Source organism: Haliotis rubra, unplaced genomic scaffold (assembly GCF_003918875.1).
Source record: "Haliotis rubra isolate DU_JTF1 unplaced genomic scaffold, ASM391887v1 Scf255, whole genome shotgun sequence".
Lineage (NCBI taxonomy): Eukaryota > Metazoa > Mollusca > Gastropoda > Lepetellida > Haliotidae > Haliotis > Haliotis rubra.
In genome coordinates, this window is record NW_025766614.1 from 1,211,149 (window position 1) to 1,229,308 (window position 18,160).

The 18,160-nt window shown below is 37.7% G+C and overlaps 1 protein-coding gene across 1 annotated transcript in view; it reads left to right on the forward strand.

Moving 5' to 3' along the window:
- Positions 1-18,160, forward strand: part of LOC124279729 (ephrin type-B receptor 1-B-like) — a 98,631-nt gene that overhangs the window by 22,297 nt on the left and 58,174 nt on the right. The window contains exon 2 of the mRNA XM_046715591.1: positions 5,023-5,120. Coding sequence (XP_046571547.1) covers positions 5,023-5,120 — 98 coding nt within the window. The remainder of the gene's footprint in view (positions 1-5,022; positions 5,121-18,160) is intronic.

Genomic DNA, 18,160 nt, shown 5'->3' on the forward strand with positions numbered 1-18,160 from the left:
ATTATGAAAGTGTAATATGCATTATTATTATGCAGCAATAAGTATGACTAATCATGGTAATGCTAACATTTATATTTGGCTGTGTATTGTTATTAGTATGTTGGTGAGCAATGCTTTGTGCCTGCAGTGAGGTTATCTTTCATGGCAGTTGTATAGAAATATGGTTATGTATTATTTTGTTAATTAGCCTTTCTTTATACGTGTAAGTCACTTAATCTTAACATGTTCTTCAAGAAAAAATCAACTGAGGTACATTGCTTTGTGCCCGTATTTTGCAAGAATGATAATTGTTTTCAGTAAACTGACAACAGTGTAAAGAAGATACATAAAATTTTGTACGTCATTAAATGAACTGCCACATTTATGTGTAAGGGAGGTCTTGTCCGGATGATATGCTCTTGTCTGCTGTTGGAGCTATATTAGTTATGTTGGTTTTATGGACCTGTTAATACTTGTGCTAAATGCCATTCATTGAGAACGATTGACCTTGTCTGGTCTGACCACTCAGCCTACAGTGGGTACTGAAAGTGCAGGTTAGGAGTGTGTATTGCTGTCAGAGAACCAGATGCTGCAGGCAGCAAGTTCCGACATATTCCTACATATCACTCAAATGCCTGCAGTTAATGGGCTGGCCAACAGCTATGATTTCTGTACAATTGTCCTGTCCACAATTTCCATGGCTGTTGTATTAATTGTGTGCCATAAAATGGCCATGTGGAAATGATTTAGGGAAGCATCTTTATTTTATCACCATGGTAAACAGTTGTAGCCCTTTCTATATGATTATGCTAATTGTCACTTGAAGTTCAAAATATACGTAATCTGTTCCTAATCTGCTGTGATTTTTCCTTCATAAACTAATACAGGCTATCAAGTCATAGGGTGTGATGCTGAATTTAGCCCAAATGAGAGAGGTTATTGAAGTACAGCCATCTTAAAATTGAACTGAATCAGTTCTGGAAGAACTGCTGTAGTGAGTGTCCCCAGCACAATTTGATGTCAGGAAAGATTTTGTGTCATAGTAGACATCTTCCTTTTTCTTTGATTGATTCTTTTCACTACTTAGGTCTGCAACTTACCAGCTATGTTCTTTCTTTCCACATGTAAAATCAGAAATAATATTTATTAACAGTGTGTCAATGGGCAATGTGTTTCAAGCTGTTTCATAATATGCTGAATAGAATCATAGAGAATGGAGGATGTAAGTGATGCCTGATTTGACAGACTGGAGGCAGAGCATTCAACCCACATTCCATATTTTGTTAGGTTACCCCACATTTCATAGAGTTTGACTTGGGAGAATAGTAAGCAGTGTTAGCAGTTTCATCCTTTAAATCAGAGTAAGTGTAGCATACAGCCTGTCTGGTATACTGGAGCTGTCTCAGAATAGAAACTGCTGTGTCTCAGGTTGCTATGTGAAACTAGCTTGTCAGTTAGCATGAAAGAATCTCTGATTGTAAGACAGGACACTTTCTGGTGGTGTGAAGGTCACCTGGCTTGTTGGGCTGGTTATGGCAGACAAATACAGGATATAAATGGAACATTATCACACTCCATGTAGGCAGGCTATAGGTAATAGGACATTAGCCATAGATCACAAAGGTAACGATTTGGGTCACATATCAAACGACTTCTCAGACAGTGTGGAGGTGATGTCATATTTATTGCAAAGCCTCCAGCTTGTTCAGAACAGCTTTCATTACTGGCTGTCAAGTAAATGCATTCCATGCATGTTTCTCTTTAAAAAAAACCCCAGGATGATTTGATTAAAAAAAATGTTTTATTCTTGTCATCACTTTTGCCCTCAAGACAATTTTGAAAGACTGAAAGAGAAAGATAGAGTTGTTTTGGTCTAGACATAAATCGTTATCATTGACAAAGATGCTATGACAAATGTACCAGGGTCCTCCATAGCCTGGAGCAAGTATTTGGCGGAGGCCTGTAGGAGGCTTTTACCTCTATTGAAGTAAAAATTAAGCTTCCATAAAAGCAAACATTACTTCAGTGGAGTGAGTCGACTGGGGTGTGTAGATTATTATGACGTCTTCATAGAGTATGACTAGCGATGTGAACACTTCTTAACCCATGTCACGCTGAGTAGTCATGAGTATTTTCATCTTGTAGGGCCTTTCATTATCTTGAATGCTGATGTGAGTTTGTCATATGCTATCATATACTCCACCATAATGATCAATTATGCCAGATTGTGTGCATTTGTCAAAATTGTGAGTGGCAGTTAATGAAAGGCTCGACACAAACCTGGACATAAGTAGGTCTGTTGCTGGAGATTTCTTTGTGAAGTAGTGAAGTTTTGACATGGTTGACAGGTTTGACAAGAATGATCTTGATCCTGTTGGTATGGTAGAGTGAATTGTATTATCTTAATCATGTTCACAGTGTGTCAAAAACAGATCCAATGAGTTAGAATTCTGTATTTTCTTGTATACAAGTATATCATGTGCATGACAACAATATTTATGATCGTAACTCAACCATTTATATTCAAGATCTAATGGAATTTGTCCATCTTTTCTCAGTTTGAGAATACTACATATATTCCATGACAGTGATAATAGGTTAATAATCAAAATAAAACTGAACATTTTTGGCTGAAACCATAAAACAACATATTAAATACATTTGTAAGTGTGTGGTTTTCCATTTGTATAAGAGCAGCCTGTTTATGATTGTTTTAATTTATTTAGACAATGAAGACAATTTGATCAGCAGACTGATAGATTCTCTTCCGACCAAACATCGGAATCAATAACTGGAGATATGGCAATATAATGATATTTTCATGAGTTACTTATGGAGCTGCTGGACTTGTGTCACTCCTGTCTCTCTGTAGAGAGGTTGGATTGATGGACACTCATCCAGGGCTATGTCAGTCTTTGATAAAACTGGTTTGCTCTGGCAGGAACAATATATGTATGCTTCATGATTCCCATTGCCGTAGACATGATAGATGAACAGATTGCATATTGAGCAACCTTGTGAAGCATGAACAGATGGAATTGTATTAGGAGTTGATGCCATCCCTAAAAGTGCTTTTGGTCCTGATCATGTGGATATGTTTCTCCAATGCCCATGTTTTGGGCGTGATTCCGAAATGGGTTCTGACATATGGTAAATTAGTGCTGAGCTTGTGTTTTTTTCTTTTCATACTTTTAACTTTCAGTAGAAACAAGTTCAAATGATTGGTGCATATAACTGAAATACCATTCTATTTTTACAGATTTAAGACTCATTGTATAACACATGCAGTATCTCAAGAACAGATGCCGATATGACAAGGGTTCTGTGGTTTTGTTTACATGTTCAATATGATTGACCATAACTCAGCATTTTTAGATCCAAGTTTAAAGGCATTTTGTTTGTGTTTTGTAAGTAGTGGAACTTAGTATTTCCTATTTTTTTGTCTATATTTTAAATTTTAACCGTGGTTTATACCTGTCGTTTGACCATTTGCTCTTGTCTCTAAACGTGCATTTTGGCTAAGTAAACATAAAACAAAGTTTCAGTGTCACTTCATTTAAGCCAAAGTTAAAGTTAACAGACAATGATTTGGGGTGGCCTTTGAGATCAAATTGGCTTAGCAAAGGGACATAATCGTCCAGTGTGAAAGTGTCCTTACCAAAAGAACGAGGGACGGAAGACATTGACCAGTCTGTGACGGGGTAAAGAAAATACTTGTTCAGAATGTTTTAAGTGTGACATAGCCCATCAGTCAGGATGCAAAAATATAGATTTTATTGGCCATTATTGCCGCAAAGCAATCAGATGAAAGCTGATATTGATGACAGCTGATTAAGATTGATAACAGCAAATTAACGAGCAGTCACATTGATGACTACTACAATAATCCATTTTGTAATAGATTGGCCATACCGTCATGAATTTGTATCATATCCATAGGTATCTATCATTAATAGATGGATTTAGTTCGGGTCAGCTACATCAGACTTTGCTATAATGTCTATACAAAAATGTCTGTCTGTCTGTGATCACTACATTCGTGAGATGTAACTCAGGTTCACTTAGATGTTCTTCATGAAATATTCCACACAAGTCATCGTGGTGATGAATATGGAGAGAATACCTGTCGACACTACATCAAGAAACAGCACTGAAATGTTGTTTGCTGGAAACATGTAGGAGTTTAATCTCTGATACCATTCAGAAGTGATATACATAAAAAGTAAAATTGATAGAAGTCAGTTTCTTTATAATGAGTGAGTGAGTGAGTATGGTTTTACGTCGCTTTTAGCAATATTTTCAGCAATGTCATGGCGAGGAACACCAGAGATGAACCTGGGTCTACGGCGTGACCGTATACGTTGCTGTTTCTGTTGATCATTGGACTGTCTGGTCCAGACTCGATTATTTACAGATTGCTGCCATATAGCTGGAATATTGCTGAATGTGATGTTAAATAACAAACAAACAAATACAACAATCCACTGTTTCCAGTTATGGATTTTTTTATCCTTGTTTTGAGAATGGTAAAAGATATGACCTAATGAGTTTTGAACATTGTTTGAGAGGTTTCTTGACTAGGACTTAGAAATATGAAAAAAAATAATTTCAGGATCGCAGTTTGGGCTTAGGTTATTTGAAACACTAGTCTTCAATAAGCGGGGTTTTTTTTTCATATTTTATTTTAAAGTTTGAATCTATTTACTGTAGTTTAATGTATTATGTCATCACAACAAAATTTGGCACTGAGCGTATCCAACAAGAAAAAATGTCATCAACTGATCATTTGTGTTGTAGAGCAGTTTGTAGATAAATGATAATTTTGTATGTGATGTTTCTATTAATATATTTATATGACTTATTATTGTGTACAAATATCTCATTATGTGTACACTGTTGTGCATTTTTGGTATTTTTATGTGGATGCTTATAACCATTGTCAGCATTTGTAAACAGAGTGAGTGTGAGTGAACAGTAGCCAGGAAACAACTGATGAAGTATTGGTAATATGTCAGTGTTAATAATTCTTCCCTTCTGTTGCAGTGGTTTTACTAGACACACGGCCAAATCAGAGGTTGTCCTGGACATCCCATACAGAGCCGGTCAATGCTAACCCCAATGACAGTGAGGGTAACCAAGGGGTGAGTATTGTTCCTCTCACTAGTTGGTTAGTTAGTGATGTTATGATGGACACACACCACACTACATTACTGAACAGTCTGTACCAAACACATTGATTCTACCAGTCTCAGTCTGTCACTTTATATCCTATGAGTAGATTTTGATATTTACTCATTATTGGCTGTGTGTAGTTGACTAAAAGAAGTTTACTGGATTTGGGCTTTGAACTTGTGGCTTGAATCAGTGAACTCATTTTAAGTTGAGGATAAAAATGTAGTAATATGTATGGTCCAACAAATGACTCAAGTCTCTAAATTTGCAATGCTACTAATAGCTATTATGAACACTTGCTGTTAGTTGTAGCACCTGAATTAATTGGTCAGTCTGTGCTGGTCAGACCTGTGACAGCCGGAGAGCGAAGTTGATGGCAGAGGAGTGACCAGGCAAAGTAGAAGTCTCTATTTTACACACAGTAAACATATTAACGTTGAGGAAACCTAGTTGAATACTACATGAAAGCTAATCTTGGTAGCTGACAAGATATACATATGAATAAAATTAGGTCTAAATATCATGTGTCCAAGTTGGAAATATGAGTATAATATCATTTGTAAAAAAATACACATTTACATATAAATATTCTTATTCAGTATATTTATGTTAAGAAGTTAAAGACTTGTTTTGGTCACTAGTTGGAGCTCATTTGCATTTACCTGATTTTTCAAGTGTTCAAAGATTTGTTCTATCCCATTTGCCGTCTGATTCTCATCGTAGCACATACAAGATGGAGTCTTGCATCTATTGGGCCATCTGCTGAAGGCTTTAATCCTTTTGTATTGCATGATATGTGCAGGTCATTCCAGCTATGTCAGGAGTCCATTCATATTCTCAGGAGATAGCAGGGTAGAATGTGATCTCTCTTGTCTTTCCTTTTGGACAAAGACTGCCTCTGTGGTCTGGTGGACAAGACATATGCCCTGAGAAATCAAAGTTAGTGGTTTGGTTCCGAGCTGCTTCCCTTCCAAATGACTTATGAGTTGATGACCGAGAAATAACTGACAGAGAAATAAATAATTGTTACAATGTTGATCACACCACGACTCATGCTGCCCCTCTTGGACTTGCATGGTTAAATTTAGATGAAAAAAAATCAGAATATAAGGACAGTTGAAGTTTAGCTTTTGAGACTTCTGCTGTACTGCATTCATGGCAGGAGTGATGCTTTATGGCAAATAAACATGATATATGTTCTAGCTGAATGAGAACTTTGTGAACATTTTTGTGCCCTTATTGTGCAAAGAATAGCATGTCAGGGATTGTGACAATTGAGATTATTTTTTTATGTGTATTTTTACCAGTCCTGTCACTGGAGGTTTCTTTCATTTTTTTTCTGAGTTCATTTCCTTTGTTCATGCACCAAGAACATGTCGGGCAAATTCTGTAAGATGGCCAACACTCTTGTCTCTTTGTGTTGGTGTTTTATCACAGCCCATTGTGAATTTTGGCTACGTGAGTCTTCAGCGAACAGTTTGCCTTTCTGTAAAGGGTTTGCCGAAACGACACTCTACCTTGGATGGCTAGCTGGCAAATGAGGAAAATATTCTTTTGAACAGTGAGAAAAAATAAACAAAGCGATTTGTTCTGTCCCAACAATTCTAGCCACCCTCATTTCAAACATTGATCGAGTAATAAAGCCTGCCATCTTGGATGCAGCCATTATTCCTCTCACCATGGTTTTTGCACATTATCAAGAAACTGAGAAACAGATGAATAAAGATCTCATTGTGCACTAACTGTCAGGATCGGACATATTTATATCATTGAAGTAATGAAGAATAGCTGACATATAGCTGCCAATCTTTCAGTCTAGTTTTCAGGCTTGTTCCAATACAAAATGTTTCACTGAGCCAAACAAATACATATTTTGATGTTGAGTGGAGTATGTTGAGATGAGTCAACATGGTACTGTTGTGTGATGTTTACCTTCCTTGGCCTTGAGATTTCACATTGAAAGCTTTTGACAATGACCTTGTGTCACAAGTAAAATAAATATTATACATTTCGAATATGTGTTAAACTTTCAAATTATTCCAAGTGTCCCTCATAACATTCTGATAAAACAGCCAAATATTTTCCTTCGGTTTTTGAGACATTATGTCATTAAGTTAACAGTAACATTGGAATGAATATTATCGGAGTAATATTCACAATGGACATGTCTGGATGAACTGGGAAAAAAGTATCTAGGCTGAATTCATGACAGTGTGTGACATTAATTTGGTCGAGTCACTTACAAAATCTAGTACTGATGCATTGGCTACCTCCTGGTGACTGAGAATCTCCTGATAGGTAACCTCTCAGAGGTTGGATAATCGCCTCTTGATGGATGATGTCAACATGATGGGTAAATGCCTCATCACGGGCAATCATATGATATGTAACCTTATGATATATATAATCTCCTTATGGGTATTCCTCCAGTGTTGGGGCAGTGGGGTAGCCTAGTGGTTAAGGCGTCCGCTCGTCACGCCGAAGAAACGGGTTCGATTCCACACATGGGTACAATGTGTTAAGCCCATTTCTGGTGTACCCCGGGGTGATATTGCTGGAATATTGCTAAAAGCGGCGTAAAACCAAACTCACTCACTCACTCCTCCAGTGTTAGGTGATCACCTAATGTTTCTTGTTTTATTGACAATACATATTTTGTCTATGATTGGTATATGCCAGTGATGGGATGGTTAATATATATCCAGATGATGGGTAAGCTATAAATAATAGGAATATATATCCTCATGATGGGTAGGCTATTGATGATGGGCAGTACATATCCTGATGGTGGGTTGGCTATAAATAATAGGAATATATATCCTCATGATGGATAGGCTATTGATGATGGGTAATTTCTTGATCATAGGTAGTCTGCTCACGATGTGTCGTCTGCTGATTATGGTTTGTCTGCCGATAAGGCTGTGAGGATTTTGTGATGCGTCAGGTCACCCGACTTAGTGGCATTATTGAAAGCATGTCTTTGTCATCCTGTGGTGTGAACTGTTCATCTATGTATAAGACAACGAATTTATAAAGCTTAAATATAGCTAATTGTGATCTGAAACTATAAGCAAACAAACTATGGTGATAGTAGTCTATGGACGTGTGGTCTGCCAATGATGGGTAATGATGGCAGAACATGATGCAGGGCTGTATGCTTCCTTGTTTATCATATCTGATCTATCTGAGCAAGGGCACTTGTCCCACTCGAAGGTATAAAACAAAATTTGATTGAGTGGGCTCTATGTATATACACTGAATCTGTTAGGGGACTCCCATTTTTGCTTGAGTTGGCCAGCATGTGTGGTAACAGGAGCAATGAGCTGGGCAACTGAGTCAAATAGTTTGTTGTCAGTGACCTGGGGGCTATTTTCCCCAACATCCCATTCGTGTAATGTCTTTTCCCAAATGAAACAGTTTCCTCTCCAAACAGTTGGAAGAGATCTAGAATTTCACTTTGAAAACAAGACCAAACAGAGGAATCAGTTGAGTTTATCTGTGGTGAGATTATTTATACAGCTTCTGGAATGGTTAGTTTGATTATTGTATTCAGAGGCATGTTGTTGTTGAGTGGCCCATCTCTGGCTGCCAACCACTGACACACATTTGACATCAGAATTCTTGACATTGGACGACTTTCGATGAAGGTGCCATATCGATCCTACACTAAGAACGCTTGATTGAAAACTCTCCTGTGAGCTCAACTTGTTATAGACAGGAAAAGCAGAGGGCCGATTTTTTCATTGACTCCTTTCAATCATTTGCAGTGTCAGCACTTTGGCCTTGCCACTTAATGAGGACTGTCCAGAGAACAGCTTGGTAGCTAGCTGTACAGTGACAGTGTTACTGAAGCTGGACTATTGTCAGCTTCATTCTAGATGCTCAAATGCTTGATAGCCCTGTATTGGCACCATAGCTACAGTTCAAGTCAGTGTCGCTAGAGTAGATGCTTTCGCAACATTGATGGTAGTGTTGCTGATGTAGTTGCAAGCTCAATATTGATGGTGATGTTGCTGAGGTAGTTGCTGGTTAAACATTGATGGTGATGTTGCTGAGGTAGTTGCTGGTTAAACATTGATGGTAGTGTTGCGGAGGTATTTGCTGGTTGAACATTGATGGTGATGTTGCTGAGGTAGTTGCTGGTTAAACATTGATTGTAGTGTTGCGGAGGTAGTTGCTGGTTAAACATTGATGGTAGTGTTGCGGAGGTAGTTGCTGGTTAAACATTGATGGTGATGTTGCGGAGGTAGTTGCTAGTTAAACATTGATGGTGATGTTGCTGAGGTAGTTGCTGGTTAAACATTGACAGTGATGTTGCTGAGGTAGTTGCTGGTTAAACATTGATGGTAGTGTTGCGGAGGTTAAACATTGATGATAGTGTTGCTGAGGTAGTTGCTGGTTTAACATTGATGGTAGTGTTGCGGAGGTTAAACATTGATGATAGTGTTGCTGAGGTAATTGCTTGTTAAACATTGATGGTAGTGTTGCGGAGGTGTTTGCTGGTTAAACATTGATGGTGATGTTGCGGAGGTAGTTGCTAGTCAAACATTGATGGTAGTGTTGCGGAGGTAGTTGCTGGTTAAACATTGATGGTAGTGTTGCGGAGGTAGTTGCTGGTTAAACATTGATGGTAGTGTTGCGGAGGTATTTGCTGGTTGAACATTGATGGTGATGTTGCTGAGGTAGTTGCTGGTTAAACATTGATTGTAGTGTTGCGGAGGTAGTTGCTGGTTAAACATTGATGGTAGTGTTGCTGAGGTAGTTGCTGGTTAAACATTGATGGTGATGTTGCGGAGGTAGTTGCTAGTTAAACATTGATGGTGATGTTGCTGAGGTAGTTGCTGGTTAAACATTGACAGTGATGTTGCTGAGGTAGTTGCTGGTTAAACATTGATGGTAGTGTTGTGGAGGTTAAACATTGATGATAGTGTTGCTGAGGTAGTTGCTGGTTAAACATTGATGGTAGTGTTGCGGAGGTTAAACATTGATGATAGTGTTGCTGAGGTAGTTGCTGGTTAAACATTGATGGTAGTGTTGCGGAGGTGTTTGCTGGTTAAACATTGATGGTGATGTTGCGGAGGTAGTTGCTAGTTAAACATTGATGGTAGTGTTGCAGAGGTAGTTGCTGATTAAACATTGATGGTAGTGTTGCGGAGGTAGTTGCTGGTTAAACATTGATGGTAGTGTTGCGGAGGTAGTTACTGGTTAAACATTGATGGTAGTGTTGCGGAGGTAGTTGCTGGTTAAACATTGATGGTGATGTTGCGGAGGTAGTTACTGGTTAAACATTGATGGTGATGTTGCGGAGGTAGTTGCTGGTTAAACATTGATGGTAGTGTTGTTGAGGTAGGTGCTAGCTGAACATAGATGGTGTTGTTGCGGAGGTAGTTGCAAGCTCAACATTGATGGTGATGTTGCGGAGGTAGTTACCAGCTCAACATTGACAGTGGTGTTGCCTGTTTTCTGTTTGCTGTGCTGCTGTTGTTGCTCTTAATCTATGTAAATATGGCTGATGTAGCTGAAAGCTGAAATTTATGGTAGTGTTGCTTAGACTCCTGCTTTTCATTCAATGAAATGTTGCCATGGTTGTTGCTTGCTCTTCATTGATGATTGATTGTAGTGCTGCTGAGGTAGAGAATTGACAACTTCTGTAGATTGATTTTGTTTTGTGTGTCATGAATCGAGAAGTTTGGGAACTGAGCTCTGTGAAAAATTATCTTTTCAAATTCCTGCATCATGGATGATTTATTTCTTTTCAATTAATGATGTGTCAACGAGTTTCATGTGTTGTGGAAAGTGTTCTAGGTGGTGTTTGCAGCTCCTGCAATGAGATGGCCAGATGGTGGTTGGCCTTGCAGCTCACTCGGTCTTTCTAGTCCTCTTGGGCTGTCTTGTATCATGGTGTTTGTACACTGCAAATGTCACATTGCTGCTCAGTGAGTTTCATGAAGTGAAACTTTACTCATTACTGCATTATTGATCATAATATCATGTGAATGTTGCAGCATATGAACAGGCTGCTTGGCTTTGTATGGTTCATAAACTAGTTCTGATTAATTACTACATGTTTGAACTTCTGCTTATGTTATACAACACTGGCATGGCAAATGAATGCAATCATTTAGCGTCAGGAATGGCATTTGCACATTTCAACACTGACAGACTTTTTTTTGCTATCTGAATTGAATTGTAGTAGCATTTAAAGAAAAGAACTGATCCCTTTGTGCGTAGATGTGAATTATTCATTATTATTGATGCAGCTTTTATATCTTCGAAGAGAAAGGCAGAAGTTACTTGGTAGATAAGACAGCCATGGTTAACTTTACTTGTTTCAGGTAGATGGCTTGTACATTAGTGCTGAAGTATGTGACGACAGGATGATGATATTCCAATCTTCTGGTTAACCTGTGTATGTAATGAAGGCCTTGACTTGCATTGATACCCTGTATACTAATGCTAATGTTCATTCAAATTGATTGAATGAGAAAAAGGACCATTCAGTGATGTTTCTGAGATTATTTACCCAATGTAGTTGTAATTTCAATGAGAGATTTGTGGTAATTCCCTTGATTAAACACACATGATCTGTTGGCAGCCTATACCGACCTGTCTTCAGCATCAGAGATGTGAAGGCTGTAGCTATGTATCATCTTTCTGCATTTCAAACCCTTTGTAAGAAACCTACTGATCTAATATCTGTTCTTGGTAAAGATTGGTAGTGAAGGTGCAAACTTAGTCTTGCTCCAAGGCTGTACTGAAGGCTAAGCCCATGGTTGTATAGTTATAATATTATTCAATCCTTTAAGAGGCAAATCAAAAAAAGGGGGCAGTACAAGGACTAAGGACGTCAGTCTGTTCGGGGGGATATATATATTTTTTAGAAATTATCATTTAAACTATTAATTATTTCCTTAGAGACTTGTGGAAGTCTGGTGCAAAATGACTTCATAGTCATTTTTGTTTTGAGGCCAGTGTATATGAACACTGGTGTATGCCTGAAAGTTAATTATTTCATATGTTCATATATTTAAAGGGCGGTCACTGAATGTTGTACCTGTGCCTTAAAAATGAATAAGTAGATAATATTTTTTCTTCCTTATTTGTTCTTTCCAAGATACAAAATGCAGTATTCCATGTTGAAAAAATCCCATGACCATTTTGTCAGCTAACATAAACAGTAGTGTTAATCCCCCAAAGTGCAGCTTTATTGATTTTGGTGCCAAGGACAATTTCTTAATTTGAAATATTGCACTTCTGGTGCCAAGAGTTCCACACATGTATTGAGATGAAACAGAATGATTTAGATATCTTTGAATGACATCTAAACTTTAATTTCAAGCGTACAACTGAAAGACAGAGACCTTATTGCCTAAAAATCTGCTAGAATAGCCCTGCCTGTGTTTGGCCTCTATGTTCTTATTGGTTGTTCCTTTAACCCTTGAGCCACCTAATTCCTCAGAGAATAGCCACAATGGTGAAGTCTAATAAGGAACCTTGAAAGTAAATGAAAGTTTCACTGAATAGGTTAAGAGCTGTCGCTTGGAGCTAGTTTTGTTGGTAACTGTTACAACTGAACACACATATGTTTTCCTTGAAATTGTCCCTGATTTTTGTCATTGTTGATCTCCTCATAGCTTCCTTTTGCAGGAAATTGATTTTGAGTCTTTTGACTGGGGGTCTTTTAGGATTCATTGGGATTCAAACCATTGATCTGAGGTTCCTGGAAAGGGATACAAACTCTGAATTGTGGCGTCTTAGATGACTGGGAGAACAGATTATGGACACATATTTCACAATAGGTAAAGACTTTGCTGGATAGTGTGATATGGCATAAATAGTGCTGACAAGGTGTGAAATTAACTGAATCTGCTTTTGTCGTGGGTTGGAAATGTTGGTTTGACAAACATGACATTCAGGTCAGTAGTATGTCTGGCGGTTATTGTTGATATTTACCTGCCTGCTTCCTTAACCAATCTGTGCCATTGGTTCTCATTCCCATAATTCAATCCATTTCTTGGCTTTCACGCACAAGAAGCAAACACCATAACATCTATATCTCTCTCCACCAGTCCGCAAAGATCAGTTTGAAATGTGATGGATTTGGCTGCCATCCCAAAGGCACCACAAACATTTATGATATTACCAGCACCTTTGCAGACCATACACACATCAACTCAATAGTTCCCTGATTCTTGGGGATAACAGGCACACTTAATCAACAATTTTCCTGAAGCTAAGTCCTGTCCCAGCACAAATGTTATCCATTAGGGAACACACCTCTGTGTCTTGACCAGTTGTTGGATGTTTTGACAGATAGTGATGGTCAGGCAACAACTCCAGGTCATTTTTGAAATTGTCTTTTGGACAACAGAAACGTCTCAATGTGGACGGTGTGATTACTTATTTTGTGTGTTTTAAGGTCAGATTGAGTTTCCACACATCATTCTCATGATCAAATAGCATGAATTATGTATGATAATGTTTATCTATTAAGCAAACATATTTCAATGAAAAAAACAGTATGAAGTGATAGATTGATTTGAATATATTTTATGTTATAGAGACACTGGCTATCAAAATTGCCTTTTGATTTTTGAGAATATTTGTAAAATCTGGCAATAAACACATGCAGCCCATCTATAGTTTGACTTAAGTCATGTGCAAGAGAAAATTGTATTGTGAATAAAGAGATTATGCAAAATATTTTGGGTGGAATGCAATTTGAAGTACTACTTTGAGTACAGCATAAAGTTTGCACATGATAAACCATATTTGTTCAGCTGTTCGGAAGTAAAAAGAAACAGATTGCTATTGTTGAGATGAGAAAGTATAATGTTGGCCAAGCACATACCCCTGACAGTGTTTCATAAAGCCTTCAGCCATGGTCAGTGTTTTCTGACAGACCTCTGGAGTTCCTTTGTCAACTGTCAATGCCAGATTAAGCTAAAGTAGATGGTAATCAGAGTATGGGCTGTGTTGATCAAATGTTGATGGCTGAACATGTATAACTGTTCTGCATGACTGGCGGTCACTTTACAGTGCAGATAACCAGCTCTAGGTGATATGCCTGATCCCCTGCTTTCAAGTTGTTTGTGTGGTTGGTGGCGGTGATTTGTCCTGAGTCCAACTCATGACACATGATACTCAGGGAATTGTTCCTTTCAGGGACGCTTTCTAGTCTTTATTTACCAGTAATTATAGTCTTGTAGAGTTGTGTTGGTTGGAAGATTGGAAAAACATTGCTGAAGCTTGATCTGACATGCTCATTCCACACAAGGACTGTCATTGATGGCAGGTGTTTCAGTCTTGTAAGAGTTTTACATTTTCAGCTCACCTCATGAAAGTGAAGTGAATGAGCTCATGTCATTGCCTGTCTATGGCTCATGTCCATCCATGTTTCACACGCTGTACATATCATCATCTCCTCAGAAACCACTCGTCATAAAACTGAACCTTCAAAAATCAAATCAAATCAAATATATTTATTGTGCAAACGTTCCATACAGGAACAGTGACAATATCTATAAACTACATGAACAAGATATATAATGAATCACATATATATGATGAACAACAAAGCATATAATAATACAAATGGGTATAATAATAATACTGGCCTAGCACAATCAGATCTTCTATATTTGTTTAAAATTGTACATGTGGTAGCAAATAATTTCTATAGTATTTGGATCATTATTTCTAAAAAGAAGGTTAAATTTTTCAGTGGTAGTAAGTCTAAGAAAGTTATTAATTTTAGAGGAAAGGGAGTTACATAAGGACTTTCTTGCATCTGAGTATTTAGTGCAACACATGAAATGGTGTTGTTCATCCTCAAGGACAGAGCATTTGTCACACAGACGGTCCTCCAAAGGTGTAGGTGGTCTTGTTCTCCTACCCAGTTCAATTTTTAGTCTGTGATCACTCAGTCTTAGTTTTGTGAAGTGGATACGGTGTTTTTTTATTTTGCAGTGTTGCAGGTATGGTTCAAAGTATATATACTTGTTCCAAACAATAAATTTGGTTCATGTGTAGTTTGTAAATCGTAATATGGTTCAACATGTGTAGATGTATGCTCTGTTGTTTGTAGATGTAATGTATGCTCTGTTGTTTGTAGATGTATGCTCTGTTGTGTGTGTGTAGATGTATGCTCTGTTGTGTGTAGATGTATGCTCTGTTGTGTGTGTGTAGATGTATGTTCTGTTGTGTGTATGTAGATGTATGCTCTGTTGTGTGTAGATGTATGCTCTGTTGTGTGTGTGTGTAGATGTATGCTCTGTTGTGTATGTAGATGTATGCTCTGTTGTGTGTGTAGATGTATGCTCTGTTGTGTGTGTGTGTAGATGTATGCTCTGTTGTGTGTAGATGTATGCTCTGTTGTGTGTGTGTGTAGATGTATGCTCTGTTGTATGTAGATGTATGCTCTGTTGTGTGTGTAGATGTATGCTCTGTTGTGTGTGTAGATGTATGTTCTGTTGTGTGTGTGGAGATGTATGCTCTGTTGTGTGTAGATGTATGCTCTGTTGTTTGCAATATTTATAATTCTGCCCTTGATGTGTCCTTTAGACGTTAACATGACTGAAAGATGACATTCCTAATGGCCATTATTCAGCCATTATCTTTGTAAATGTAATCAAATGTGTTCTTAGTGGTTGGGTCTCAATATGTGTTCAGTGGCTTCTTCACAATATTTAGATTGTTCAACCTGATTTGAACTTTGCACTTTTTCCATATTCCTAAATTCTCAAAAAATTCTTTTCCTTGCACTGTAAACATCGTCTCCTCAGATAAAATCACTTCAGAATTGAATCTGATTCTTCATATTCTTCTGCCCACCAATAATGACATCCCAATTAGTTCAAGAAGACAAACAAACGTGAATTATCTATTTTTCGCCTTTACTCTGCTTTTTTAGTAATAAATGTGAAAAAAGCTGCCATTTGTTAAAAGTTAATATATGTATTTCAACATATATGTTGTATTCTTTTTCTGAAACTGGGCCTTGTTTTGACCTTGCACTTAAATTCTCTCCAAATGCAAATGTCTCTCTAAGCTGATCAGAGATGTCTCTGATCTTCGGAAATGCCTGTCTGAGGGAACTCAACTTCAGCATGTGTTTCCTCATGATGACATAAGTGGTGTCAAACTTAGTTTTTATTCAGCAGATTGCTACTGCAACTTTTATTAAATGACTGTCTTTGTTGACATTATAACAATTGACTATTTATCAAAACAGGCTATGGTGCGGTGACACTTACTCCTTTTTAATCGTAAAATGATTTGAGATAATGTTATCAACTACCACATTGTATCTTATGGTGCATCCCTTGTGGTGAACATCACAATCTGGAGATTCTTTTGGGTCATGATGTACAGCTGAAGCACTTTTCAAAGTGCCTTTTGAGCCAACTTGCTCACTTAATCAATGTATTTTCACAATTACATAACAGCTGATCAACCTGTACAGCTTTGAGTTGCTCGCATAATCAGTGACCCATGCTGTGTTGGGTACCAGTAACATACCATCATCATTCAGGCTACATGCTCCAGATCACCAAACACCCAGGTTTTACTCTGCTCATACAGCAGTCAATGTCTACTAGGAATTGTATCATGGCTTTCAACAACAATGTAATGACAGCTGATGTACACTTCCTTCTGTTGAAGGACATGTGTTATTGGAGCAATGAAAGGTTACCGATTGTGGATGATTCATAATTTGTGGTGGTAGTAAACATGGATGAGGTATGATGACTGCTTGATCATCCCCTCGTTGTGCTGGTGTGCTGCTCATTAAGTCAAATGATTCAACTTTTAATTTCAGTGCCTGCAAGCAAGGCATGGGGAGAGTCTCTTAAAGTCAGTGTGTGAATGTTTGCATCTGGTATTATATGACGATCTCTACATTTTTAGTGGACCTTGCTATTATTTCCACTTGATGTTATTGCTATTGTCCACAACAATTTTCGATTGAAATTAATAGAATTTGAGTTGCAAATTGATACTTGCAGTTTTTAGCAATTTTGATGACCTTGGCTATTCGATTATTCAGTGTTATTGTTGTTGGTTGACTTTGATGGCAAAGTTTCGTGTGTTTTCATGAAGCACTGATTGTTAAGACAGAGTTACCGACATGAAGTGTTCATTGGAAATGTGAGAGAACCCCTAGTGAATGTGGTTGCACATCTTGAAAACTTGTGACCACAGCAAGTTTCTTTTATAATTGAGTTCAACACAAGGTTTCAGTTTTAAATGCAGTAGACAGGGGCATCTTGGCTACTTGTATAATTTCCTGTTGTTTAAGTACTGCTCTAAATGGAAAGACTCTAGCCAATTTCCAAGTGGTTCAAACTGATAATATATCATGGTTCATGGTCGACTGATAGTCCAAAGAGTCTTGCTTTTCAATTTTCAAATGTTCCCAAGTGATTTGTGAGATAAATTGCAAATACCTTCCCCTGATAATAGCAAAAAGACATTGCTTATCCCCTTGAAGAGCAAGCAAGCAAGCATGGTAATCTCCGCTGTAGGTATTATCATTGATTACCCACTGTGCTATTCTATATTCTATGTTTCTATATGTCATTGGCTCAACTGTAGGCTGAAAATATACTTATATATATAGCTTATTTTTTGCTTCAAAGTAATCTTTTAACTTTAATGCACATCAGACATTATTCATTCTTATTCTTTGTTGAGAGTCGTGATTAATGTATAAAAAATAATATGGTTGCATACTGATGTTCAATAAATACACCATACCTGAATTATGTTGTAATGGAGAGACCTTTCATCATGTTTGGGGTATCCTCCATTGAGCTGATGTACTTTTAGAAACACAAACAGGAAAGAAACATAAGTATTTGCATATTGAGGACCTGATTGATGTCATGTCGTAATGATGGCTTAACATAGTTGACATGTTTGTTGCTGAGTGACATCAACTCCGAGGATACTTGTCCTGTGGTCTTGCACATCTGTATAGGAGGGATGGGAGAGATGGACATGATGG